We start from the raw sequence: 13,232 nt of genomic DNA on the forward strand, positions 1-13,232 counted from the left end.
AAACGTAAAGAGACCTATTAGGCCTCAGAGCTTTCACTTTCTGGGCTGGAGACGCAGAGCAAAAATGCAATGTACTTATCCTACGAGTAGAAAGAGTTTTTCAAATCCCTCCTAATACATTTTTTAAAGTAATGTTTTACTTAAATCTGAAATACCTACTTATAGCTTTGTTTATTCTGCTACATATATATACACATGTATATGTGCGTGTGTATATGTATAATACATAAAACATATCTGTGTGTGCACGTATGAGACCAAGATGCAGAGAGAGAAAGAGTTGTCCTTCTTTTGTTGTTCACAGTCCAAAATCTTTTAAAAATTAATTAACTAATTTTTAGAGCAGTTTTACGTTCAGAGCAAAACTGAGCAGTATGTACAGAGTTCCCCGTCGACCCCTTTCCCCCAACACACAACCTCCCCCACTATCAATAGCCCGCATGGAGCCATTTTTAAAGCCTATTATAATTGTGATTCTTGGAAAAGCAACATATCAAAACTGACACAGGTAAGCTTTAATATGTACCTGTCGTAAATCCGAATGTTTGCTGGGATGGCACTTATGAACCCTACCAGTTTTTTGTTCGAAGACACTCTGACCCCACAGTGCCACTGAAGAAGCCAGCCAGGGGGACGCAGAGCCCTGAAATCAATGTAGGCAAGGAAAACAGGTGCCAGTTAGTGTCCAAGAATGCAGGGACAGACGGAGACGTGCCAACCCACCCGCCCGCCCACAGCCTACGTGACCAGCCAGACTCACCAGAGCAGGAACTCGGGCGAATAGTCAAATCGGAACATGTTGTCGTCATCCTCCACGTAATTCTCATTGAGCAAGGTGTACAGCTCCTTGAGCTAAAAGATCAAACAGGTGTCCTGTCTGTGGTGCTCAGGACCAAATCAGAAGCCATCTGTGTGAACGCAGGTATTGAATTTAAGAGTTTTACTCACCACTTCGGCATTACCCAATTCCAAAGTGTCCCACATAAAACCTTGCGGCAAAGAATAGGGTTCTCGGCGCACGTTGTCTTTCTCTGCTTCAATTGCACCGTGCGATGTTATCACTTCATCTGGAGAGGGAGAGAAAGAGAGGAAGAAAGACAGAGAGAGAGAATATTCAATGACAGTGTGCTGACGATCCAAAATGGTCCATTACATAAAACAAAATCATGTTTAGTTTAATACAATCTTTCAAAATACAGTATTGTTTCAGCCACCTCTAGAGCTAAACAGGGTAGCAAGATAGTGGTGGAGAATAACTATTTCACCAATAAAGGGGAAATCCTCTGTCATCCAACGACAAGGTGTACAGTGAAATGACAGTGATTTCTCCATCTCAACCCCAAGATTACAGATTAATCGCCCAGCACCACTGGGCACAGCACAGGCCGGACGACAGCCTTAGAGATATTCTCCTCTTTCACTCTGCATTTCAAAAAACTGGGGCAGGGGGAAGGGCTACAGGGACCCCTGACTCCTTCCAGCAAAATCTAAAATTAATTTCAGGGCTGTTGACATCTGTCCACCTGGACTGCTGGCAGTGCAGTTCACATCATAAATGTCTCCACGATTTCCACAAAGGTGCCCTTTTCCAATTCCTTCTCTGCAGCTTCCCAGCGTGGTTGGGATAAAACCCACACTCCTGACTGGCTGCTGCTGGCTTGGCCACCTTGGCACCCTGCTTCCAGGCTTGGCCACACTGATGACGATGACCTCAGGCTGGCCCCGGCTCAGGGCCACCTGGGGCTTCCCTCTACTTGCAAGGCCCTCGCCCTGCTTTTCAAGGGGCTGGTCACGTGTTTACAGACATAAGCTTACACATTTCTTTCTCACAGCGTCCTTCCCGACCTAAGCTTTTTCCCACCTGGTGTATATCCTCCCTCCACCTTTATTTAGCACCCACCCTGTGTGGCCACCACTTATCCTACTTCCTCACCACGGTTTCCCTGGTGTGTACCCAGTGCCTGGCATTTAATAACAGACACTCGACAAATATCTGCTAAATATTTTTCAACCACAAAAAGGAGATCTGCCATTTGTGACAAGAATGGACCTCGCTAAATAAAATAAGTCAGACAGAGAAAGACAAACACTGTATGATCTCACTTAAATGTGCAATCTAAAACAAAACAAAAAAAACCAAAACAACAAAAAAGAACTCATAGATACAGGGAACAGATTGGTGGTTGTCAGAGGCAGGAGGTGGGGAGGGATGGAAAAATGGGTGAAGGGAGTCAAAAGATACAAACTTTCAGTTATAAGACAAATAAGTCCTGGGAGCATGGTGACTATACTTAACAATACTGTATTGTATATTTGAAAGTTGCTAAGAGAGTAAATCTTAAAAGTTCTCATTATAAGAAAAAAATTTCTGTAACTGTAGTGATGGATGTTAACTAGACTTACTGTGGTGATCATTTCACAACACAGACATATTCCGAATCATTATGTTATATACCTGAAACTTATACAATGTTGTATGTCAATTATATCTCAATAAAACAAACAGACAAATAAATAAAACCAGAAGGGGAGGAACCCAAGTATCTGCTGAATAAATAAATGACCCTCAGGTACAGGTTCTTACCATGACAGACCTTTTTACAAGTGGACGCCACAGAGGTTGTACCAGCTCCACGGTACAACCCTTCTTTCTTTCTAATCCCTGACTTGTTCCTTTTGTCTTACCTCCACTCTACCAGCTCAGGGCCATACAAATACCTTCCTCACGTCAGCCCAAGTGCCCAGATGCCCAACTGCTCCCTTCAGAGTCCCTTTGGACCTTGGGCTTGTCTGTCTGCACAACACCAGGGCACCATCCCATTCAAGCAGCTGCAAACAGTTGGCTGTGTTTAGACTGAACTGGGACATGGCTCTGGAGAGAAACACAGAGGCACAGTCTCTCGCACATGTTCTCTCTACCTCAGGCCCCTTCTTCCTCACCAGGGCTTCTAGGAACTGGAAAATCCTGCAGGAGTTTGGGGAGGGGCCGAATGTGGTGAGTACCTGGGTTATCTTCCCAAAGAGTGTGCTGGGCTTAGGTGCCCTGGAGGTGGCTTTCTTCCCTCACCCCCACCCCCCCACCTCCGCAGTGACCTAAAAGCCACCAGCAGCTTGCCAAGTGGCATTCAGCTAAACCGATACATTCAGACCAATAAAATGCATTCTTTCAGCTAATGGTCATCCAATTCAATGTCATTTAAAATCCTGTAAATTCACTCTAGAGTCTTCCTCCACTATCAAATACACTTCTAGAGCCTGAAAGAAAAGGCAGGGAGGAAATTTTCTTCCTTCTTTCACACTCTGAAGCTCATGCTTTTTAAGCTCTTTGGGGTGGATGCAGGTGAGAGACAAGCAGTAAGTTCAAAAAAGTGTGAAAACCATTCTGTGAAGGCAGAGAGAAGGACTGTTGTTTCCTGATTTATATGTGATGAAAATGATTATTTGTACATAACGGGGCAATTAAGAGTTTTGCATAGCAATTAATCCTTTATATTGTATTCTGGAACTTGAACAATCAAGAAAGCAAAACAGAAATAATTACACGATAATCTTTCTTCATATAAACATAATACAAAGTGCAGCAGGTTTGGCTTGTAATACATTTATAAACATTTACATGGCATTGATATCATCCTCTTTTTTTGCATAACATGAAAAAGGAACAGTAAAATGATATTTATCGAAACTGAAGTGATGGAGAAGCAAAGCGCTGAGTGAGGGAAGAGGCCTACTCTACAGCTTCTTACAGGATCCAACGCCCTTTCAAGGCCCTTCCCGAGGAATCCCGATCTCGATTATACTGGAATGTTCTCACATCAGTAATAACTACCACCACTGGTGAGTGTTCGGAATCCTACTGTTAAACGGCACAACAGTTTCCACTGCAGTAAGTTAATAGGGAAAATTTTCTATCTTTTGGAATAACTGACATGTGAGACTGCCAAAAATTTATGTATAGGAAAAACAACTCCATGAAGCTCAGAACCAAAAAGCAGGGGCTGGGGGAGACTCCCTCTTTTATAGGTATTTTTAATCCATTTATGTTTCAAGTGTGGGGGAAATTGGATTTTTTACAGGATTAGAAATTAGACTAAAATTGTTATTACTGAGGGCCAAGGTTATAATCCAATATTTCTATTTTAAGAAGAAAAGTATTACTGTTATTTACAGTTCTGATCTGTAGTATGAAACAAGTTATATAAGTGAAGGCAAGTCCCTTCTATGTGTTTTGTTTGTTGTTAGCCTTGTCTTTTGGGAGGAAAAACGAAAAAAGGCAGATGAGCTCACTTAGTTTGGGTACCGGCTGTGTGTCCCAAAACTGGTATCGGTGTTTGGCAGCCTCGTCAATGCTCCTGGCGGGGCCCTGGCACGCTGACAACAGCTCCATTGCTCTCTGGATGTCCTGCAACTTCTGCATTGGAATGGTGGGATTCTAGAAGAGCAAAGACAGACACAAACTATGAGAAACGTGCTGCTGCTATAAAACCTGGGGCAGAGATACGTGCATCTGCCTTGGAGTCTACACACCGAAAAACGACCAGTCCTCTACGCCCGGTCAGGCCCCTGGGCTCCCGTATGCGACCGTATTAAAACATAAGCAGACATATTATGTTAAAGATAATGATAGCGCTCCAGGTTTGATGGGGTTCTCATAGTGTGGGAATTCTAACGGGACTCAAACCACCCTCTGCTGCAGGTTCCCACCCATCTGCAAATGGTCCTCACCATTTACTCCTCTGGGCGGAGCAGCAAAAGGGTGTGACATGCAACGCATGCATTACTGTCAGATAACAGCCAGTCAGCCACCAGCCTTGGTGTCACTTAGGGTTAATGCTCGGCAGCAGCAATGTGGGGACAAAGGAAATCACTTCTAGCATCACTTCTAGGCAGACAAGGGAGACTTTAGTTCATTAAGAAGAAAGAAACCTGAATTTAGTACTGAGCTGGGAAGGAAGCGAATCAAGAAAGGAAACCTTTCAGGACGCCTTCCTCTTGGACCACACCCTGCCCTCTCCTCACGCTGATGCTCCTCCAGAGACAAACCTTCCAACAAGGACGAGCACTTTCCTCTATGAATTTGGACCTTGGGCAACCCTAGCTGTTCTCCCAACCCTGTTGGAAACTAACCTCCTTTTTAAGTAAAACATATTCTCAGTCTATAAAATTGACAGTCCCTTTAAGTTCTAAAGTTCCTTCCTGAAAGCCAATATTCCTGTCATCTCCGAAGATTCTTTTTTTGGAAAAATCCCTCAGATAATGTCCGACTACATGGAAAACGAGACTATCCTGGACACGAGAGAGTAGTGCACAGAACTGAACATGGAAATCAGTGAGTTTTCCAATATGCAAAATTACTGATTAGTTTTAGAATTTTGATGCCATCCAAAGAACGCTCTTAACTGCAGTTCAGAAGTGGTTAGAAGGAATCTCAGAGCCCTTAGGTTTCCTGTATGGCAACAGACCATGGGCACCAAGGAAAGCGACCAACGACCGTCAATGGTTTATACACAGCAGCCCTGAACTTCTGCTCAATTTTGACCATGATGTGTGTGGTCTGGAGCAAAGCCTTTAACCTGGAAGGGTACTGGCTTGACCTGGTAAAAAATGGGGTTTATTTAATACAGGCCATTCTGTGGTTCCTTTATTCACTGGGGCCCCTTAAGTTTCTTGCCATTAAAATGAATCAAGGAAACAAAGTGCTGGAGCCTAACTGGAGGTAAAGTCTTAAAGTCTCCCGCTGTAACTCTAACAGCACGACCCAGGAATGCCTCCATTTTTGTAAGCTGTTTATCTTGTATTTTGTTGGAAATCTAAATCATAAGGCTCATATCTCAAGTACACATACTAATTAAACAAAATACTTTTGCTGTTGTAATTTATTGTCTGTTTATTTTTTTTCTTTCTCTTGTTTAGGTCTCTTGAACTTCCAACATACAAGTAACTGGTTTCCAGCAAAGTGAAATTTGCATCCATTTGAACACAATCTGTTAGGAGACCTATACCGCACACAGGAACTAAGCACAGCATATTGCAGCTAATAATGCTTGAACATGCATCCATTTATCTTAAAAAGGGCAAAGTAGAACAACCCACTCTTACAAAAATACACCTGCAGTGTCTGCACTCAATGTGTCATGGTATGCTTCTTTCCTGATAGGCGTTAAATCCCCTAACACTTTAATACACCAAACTCAAACTGTTTTGTCACCGTCATGAATCAGCATCTTTGTTCCAAAGGAGCCAAGGATATCTCAACTCCATGAAGAAGCGCTCAGAGTGCTTTCTACCTCACCTAATGAGCCTCATCAGGTTGACCAGTAGTGTCTGCATGAAATCACCATTTATGAACTATTTACATCCCGATGCTCACTATTTAAATGCTTTCCTAAAGTGGATTCAAGGAAATACAATTTCCAAATCCATGGTGACAAAGCAGTCAGGAAAACTCAGCTATGATAGATTCTTAAACCTATTCATCCACCTTACACAGTAGCACCCCCTGGAGAGAAATAACTTAGGATTAGGGAGGTGAGAATGTACACCAACCCTGCACAGCTTCCCCCTGTTAGAGTCCTATGTAAGAATCAGGCATACCTCTTTTCTTCCATATCTTCTCCTTGGGAAATAAGTACATCAACTGTACTCTTTACCCATTATTTTCCAAATTTAATACTTTGGAAAAAAATGTTTAAGTCCTCTACCACTAAGAAGTCTACAAGAATGTAGACAAATATCATTTTACTGTGGTTCTTGACTGTATACCAGAATATTCTCTAAACACAAGCCACTACAATTTACGGTGTTACCTAGAGCTGGCATCGACTTAAAAGAAAGGAGCCTGAGTTTTAAAAAACGCAATGGAGAATAGCCCACATTGAAACAATTATGAATTTTCTTAATTTAAAAAGAAAATAATATCTTTGCCATATAATGCTAACCGCTCCTCCAGATTTGGCTGGCTCTCGCTTCTTTTAAGTGATCAGAAATAGGGGCAGGGCTCAAAATCACTGGAGGTACAGAGATGGTAGAAGCTGATGGCAATGACAGAAGCAACAAGGAGATGGTCACAACTGCATATAAGTGACACCGCATTTATCTGATGAAGCAACGCTTAGAAACGGAAAAAAAATTCTTGCAAGCTTATGGTGTACCTTATATGAGTTACCTTGGAAATTATGTCCGGTGGATAGAATATTTATTACCTGAGAACCAAGGTGAAAAGCTAGGGAGGAAGACTCCATTTTCTTCTCACCCCACAAAGGCAGTCAGGGGAAAATTGGGGGCAGTAATTTTCCTTCTCAGTGATTCCTGGTCCTTATGTGTAAAACAGGCAACAACAAAACTACCTGCAAGATTCACTTCATGCGATATAATGCAAACGTTGTACAAGAAAAAATAAAATTAAACCCCACAAAACTTGCATAAGGGTCCTAACTGCCATGTAGACAGTGCTTTATAATATAAAAACCATTTACTAAAAATGATCTCATTGTAACCTCGTATCAGCACTGTGAGTTGGGGAGAAGGCAGATGAGGAAATGGGCATGAGGAGGGGCCGGACACCTTGTGCCAAGGCCAAGCTCAAGAGCTGTGGCCCAGGATGAGCCCCGGTTCCCCACTCACATCCTGAGCCCTTTCCATTACACCACACACTACAAACGTCAAAATATCTCCATTTCATGATACTTCTAATTCTACCCCTTTTCACTGCGTTTCTGGCATCAGGAAGGCTCTGTGCTTCCCTGGGCCCAGCACACAAGACCTATGTTCACAGCCAGGGTGACTGGGGTGGCCCTACAGAAAGGGGCACCCCCAGAGGTACCAACCTGCCAACACATGGTCCGGCCGACAACTTCGGGTTTGGTCTAAAATGGGTGTTTCTTCAGAGGGAACAGTAAGAGCTATTTCCCACCCTTGACAATGGAATTAAGAATGGCCACTGGAGACTGGTCCGATTCAAAGGCAACGTAAGACTTACCCGCGGCTGCTCCTGCTGAAATCTGCTGCCAGATGGTGTTGTGCTATTCAGATAATTAGACAGACACCCAGAAAAATTAAAACGTGAATATCTTCTGAACTAAAAGTCATCAAATATTCAGTGTAACTTCAAAAACAAAACCTGACAGCTCACAATGCGACTTTGTCCTAGGACTACAATCTACACACTAACTTGCTGTGAAAGGGGGAAAACGCAGGCGGTCCCCGCATACGCGCAGAGCACAGCACGCACCTCTTAGTTACCTGGGAGCCATGTCAGTTTTCGGAAAACTATCAATACCCTCAGGTTACTACCAGTACAGTCACAACAAATTCTAACTACACCTCTGATCCAACAGGACGTTTAGCTGCACAGACCTGCTCTCCCGCGCGTGACAACCACACAGGTCAGAATAAAACAGGGCTCACTTTTGACGGCTGCTCAATCTTAATCTCCTGGGAATCAGATGCAGAGTCTGATTTGGTGCCTCCGGAACTGGGTTTCTCCTTTTTCCTCTTCTGTTTCTTCTTTTTCTTTTTGGCACCCAAGTCCCCTCTGGGACTTCTGTTAGGAAATTCACAGGGGGTAAAACAACAACAATAAATCATTATATAAAATTAATCATTTAGAACACGTTATATACACAGGAGAAAAAACTATGTTAGGAGGTAAGATACTGTGATTTACAAGAAACATTCAGATGACCCAATATATTATTTCTTATATATATTTGGTTTTCATTGATGGTTCCTGGCTCACAGCTCCTAAAAAAAAAAAAAAAAAAAAAAACCTTGGAATTTCCTGAGTGATGACAGCTTCAAGATGTCTCTTACGTTAATGAGGTGACTTTTGGAAAGCACCTAAGGATGGGGGCTTGGCTGCCAGTGGAGCCAACCATGTGATCAGAGGGTTGGAACTTTCAGTAGCACCCCCAACCTGCCTTGAGGAGAGAGGGGCAGGAGAATGGCCAATGATTTAACCAGTCACGCCTATGTAACGAAGCCTCCAGGTCGGTTCACATGTGGAGGTGCTGGGAGAATGGGGTGTCTGGAGAGAACACAGAATTTCTGCATCCTTCCCCACGCTTTACGCTACGCATCTCTTCTGTCCGGATGTTCCTGAGTTATAGCCTCTTATAATAAACTGGTGGTCTCGTAAGAGCTGTGAGCAGCTCTAAGCAAATTAACTGAACCCATGGAGGGGGTCCTGAGAACCTCTGATTTATAGCCAGTCTGTCAGAAGTACAGATAAAAACCTGGACTTGCAACTTGTGCTTGCAGGTGGGGAGGGCTAGAAGGGTTCTTGCAGGACTGAGCCCCTCACCTGTGGGATCTAATACTATCTCAGCAGATCCTGTCAAGACTGAGTTCAGGTCTCGAACACTCTGCTGGTGTCCAAAACTCGCTTGGTGTTGTGGTTGAAGTCCCATCCCCCACCCCAAAACACACATACACGTGTTGGAGTTGGGTCCAGGAACCCCAAACAGGGTGTAAGTGGGAGACAGAATTTAGTCAGATTAGGAAGTTAAACCGACAAGTAACTCAGAAGTATAGTAGTCTACACTCAGTCGTCCTGCAAGGTGCCTACATGTCATTTGAGCAGGAAAATTGTAGATATAAACCATGTTTTATAACAGAAGTCAAATAGCTTTCACCGTTATTGCTCCACAAAGCTACCTCTTGGTCAGCCTTTTAAGGAGAGATACACGTTGTAAAAAATTCCATTATTAACATCTTGTGGGTACAACCAACCACTAATTTTGATACAACAGAACCAAAGAAACTGCTTCTCTGCAGAGGTGGAAATGTTTCCTGATAAAGATTTTTACAAGAAGGATTAACAATTAAAGCAAAACAAAAAACAAAATAGAGTGACGTCATAGGAATGGCGGCAGCAGGGCGCACTATCTGAGTTCTCCTCCAGATCTTGTTGCAAACGGGAACTATAACCCATCGAGGAAATTTTCGCTCACCACACAATATTGTGGAGAGATTCGTGGATTGCTTGAAGCTAAGAAATTCTTGGGGATAAGCTAACTGGACGGAGCAAGGAGAGGAGGAGGAGAAGCGGCGTGGGAGCGCTCGGCCGGCAGCGGCGGGAGAGCCCAGCCCCCAGCGGAGCCTCAGCTGGCGGGGGCGAAAACCGAAAACCACGGAGCCGGGCAGGCGCGGGATCCCAGGCGGAGCGGAGAGCGCAGAGACCGGGAGGCGGGCGCTTTCCCTGCGTCCCGCGGACGGGGGGGCAGAGTCTCCATACCTGGGCCCCTCCCCCCCGCCCTGCCCTCCCAATCTTACCCCGCCCTTCCAGAGACTTAAACCGGCCCCTGAACTGAGAAGTGGTATCTAACGCTCACGCTTTGGGAAGCCTGACGGGCAGCCCTGACCCAGGCAGACTGGGCAGTGTGCGTGATTTTGGCTGCGCTAGGAGAGAAGAGACGCCTCCACCCCCAGCCACCACCTTTTCTGGCCTGCGGGAAGAGGGCGACGCACGGCTGGGCTGGGAGAGTGAAGACCCCTCCATCTCCAGCCCCCACCCTTCCTGGCTTGCCTAGGGTGGGGTGGGTGCAGCGGCCGAGACACACCCGGAGATCAGCAGTGAGGCAGGCGCAGCTCTGGGCTTTCAGCAGATCAGAAATCTGCTGCCCGCACTCACACACACACACTGAAGAGGTGCCTTAAGACTCAAGAGTTTTGGTCACATATCTGGTGGTGCCACTCTCAGTGTGCATTTGTGCAGGCAAGGGCAGAAACTGCACTGATATTGTAAAAACTATCATCCAGACCCCTCAGGCCCACGCTTTTAAGTCTGCAGTCCCAAAGTCTCTCTGGGCACCAGGTGACCGGCTCTGCCTGCGCAATAAGCAGGGGGCTCCTTGGTACAGCAGAGAACAACCTGGACATTGCTTGGTGGGCTTAGGCCGAGACTGTCGCTGCTTTTTGTATTGCTTTGTTTTGTCTTGTTTTGCTTTGTCTTTATATCTTTGATATCTTTGCCTCTGTCGAGTGGGGTTATCAGGTGGTTTTTGCATGTGAACGTATTTGATATTTTTCTTTGTTGTTGTTGTTGTTGTTGTGCTTGGTGATTTGCTTTGTTCTGAAACTGCCCTGCCAGGGCCCAGCTTGTGAGGCACGGTCAGCAGATCAGAAATCTCCCGCCCGCACCCATACACACACACTGAAGGAGTGCCCTAGGACTCACGAGCTCTGGACAAAGGACTGGTGGTGCTCCTCTCGGTGTGCATACGTGCGGACAAGGGCAGAAGCTGCACTGACTTTGTGGAGACTATCATCCAGACCCCTCAGGCCCACGCTTTTAAGTCTGCAGTCCCAAAGTCTCTCTGAGCACCAGGTGAACGGCTCTGCCTGCGCAATAAGCAGGGGGCTCTTTGGTACAGCAGAGGACAACCTGGTCATTGCTTGATGGGCTCAGGCCGAGACGGTCGCTGCTTTTTGTTTTGCTTTGTTTTGCTTTGCTTGGTTTTGTTTTGCTTTATCTTGTATCTTTGATATCTTTGCCTGTGTTGAGCGGGGGTTATCGGCTGTTTTTTTTTTTTTTTTTCTTTTCTTCTTCTTTGCTGTTGTCGTTGCTGCTGTGCTTGGTGATTTGCCTTGTTCTGGGACTTCCCTGCCGGGGCCCAGCTTGGGTGGCACGGGACTCGGCATATCTGGGGGCCAACTCCAGACCAAATCGGAGTGCAGCCGGGGTTGACCTACAGGTCACATACCTAGAGGGGGTTCTCGGCAGGCTCTGGAGCCCATAGAGGCCAAATCACATTGGGGTGGTCAACCCTCACGCAGCAGAGTGCCCTGCGGGGGGCAGAGCCAAGTCTCACGGCAGGTCAGCCCAGGAGTTGACCCCACCTGCTCATTAGCGGGAAGCAATTAAACATCTTCTTGAACGGGACAGTGTACACAACACAAGACTCACCTTTGGAGCACACGCAGAGGAGGACGACGTGGTGCGAGTCAAATATAAAGGACACATACTACACAAGATAACCTAGCAAGAACTAAGAACTCTAGGGGATCTACCTAATATATCAAAATAAACACAGTCAGCCAGAATGGGGAAACAAAGATACACGTCCCAAATAAAAGAACAGAAGAAGCTTCCACAACTGGAACCAAATGAAGCAGACGTAACCAACCTCTCAGAGACTGAGTTCAGAACACTGGTGATAAGAATGTTTAAGGAGCTTAGAGAAGACATAAAGAAGGATGTAGAAATCATAACAAACGAGCTTAGAGAAAACATAAAGAAGGATGTAGAAATCATAACGAAAAACCAGTTGGAACTAAAGAACACAATTACCGAAATTAAGAACTCACTTGAAGGAATTACCAGCAGGCTAGATGAAGCAGAGGATCGAATCAGCGACTTAGAAGACAAGGTAGCAGAGATCACCCAAACGGAACAACAAAAAGAAAAAAGAATAAAAAACAATGAAGATGGCCTAAGAGACCTCTGGGATAACATCAAGCGCAACAACATGCGCATCATAGGAATACCAGAAGGTGAAGAGAGCAAGCAAGGGATTGAGAACATATTTGAAGTAATAATGTCTGAAAACTTCCCCAACCTGATGAAGGAAACCAACATACAAGTCCAGGAAGTGCAGAGAGTTCCAACCAGGATTAACCCAAACAGGTCCACACCAAGACACATTATAGTTAAAATGGCAAAGCTTAAAGACAAAGAGAGAATCCTAAAAGCAGCAAGAGAAAGACGGAGGGTTACATACAAGGGAACTCCCATAAGACTATCAAATGATTTTTCTACAGAAACATTGAAGGCCAGGAGGGAGTGGCAGGAGATACTTAAAGTGATGGAAAACAAAGGCCTACAACCTAGATTGCTTTATCCAGCAAGGCTATCATTTAAAGTTGATGGAGAGATAAAGAGCTTTCCAGAAAAAAATAAGCTAAAGGAATTTATTACCACCAAGCCAGCATTGCAAGAAATACTAAAAGGTCTTCTGTAAATAGGAGAAAGATCAAAACAACCTAACTACAAATTTAAAAATGGCAATATCTATGTACCTATCAATAATCACTTTAAATGTAAATGGATTAAATGCTCCAATCAAAAGACATAGGGTGGCTGACTGGATAAGACAGCAAGACCCTTGTATATGCTGTATACAAGAGACTCACCTCAGAACAAAAGACACACACAGGCTGAAAGTGAAGGGTTGGAGTAAGATATTTCATGCAAATGGAAACGAGAAAAAAGCTGGAGTTGCAATACTTATTTC

The 13,232-nt window shown here is 44.6% G+C and overlaps 1 protein-coding gene across 3 annotated transcripts in view; it reads right to left on the reverse strand.

Annotated features, from left to right (window-relative positions):
- The window catches only part of NMT2 (N-myristoyltransferase 2), a 55,812-nt gene that overhangs the window by 16,585 nt on the left and 25,995 nt on the right, over positions 1-13,232 (reverse strand). For 2 of the 3 annotated variants that reach the window (XR_004422431.1, XM_033100650.1), the window contains exons 2-6: positions 8,407-8,542; positions 4,288-4,432; positions 949-1,067; positions 761-852; positions 527-643 (exon numbers count right to left, since the gene is read on the reverse strand). Coding sequence is in view for 2 of the 3 variants with exons in the window: in XM_033100650.1 (XP_032956541.1) it covers positions 527-643; positions 761-852; positions 949-1,067; positions 4,288-4,432; positions 8,407-8,542 (609 nt within the window). In the remaining variant the exon portion in view is untranslated. Of the gene's footprint in view, positions 1-526; positions 644-760; positions 853-948; positions 1,068-4,287; positions 4,433-7,978; positions 8,022-8,406; positions 8,543-13,232 lie in introns of all 3 variants that reach the window. The other variant, XM_033100651.1, reaches the window with a different exon arrangement.

Source organism: Rhinolophus ferrumequinum (assembly GCF_004115265.2).
Source record: "Rhinolophus ferrumequinum isolate MPI-CBG mRhiFer1 chromosome 5 unlocalized genomic scaffold, mRhiFer1_v1.p scaffold_110_arrow_ctg1, whole genome shotgun sequence".
In the NCBI taxonomy this organism is placed as follows: Eukaryota; Metazoa; Chordata; class Mammalia; order Chiroptera; family Rhinolophidae; genus Rhinolophus; species Rhinolophus ferrumequinum.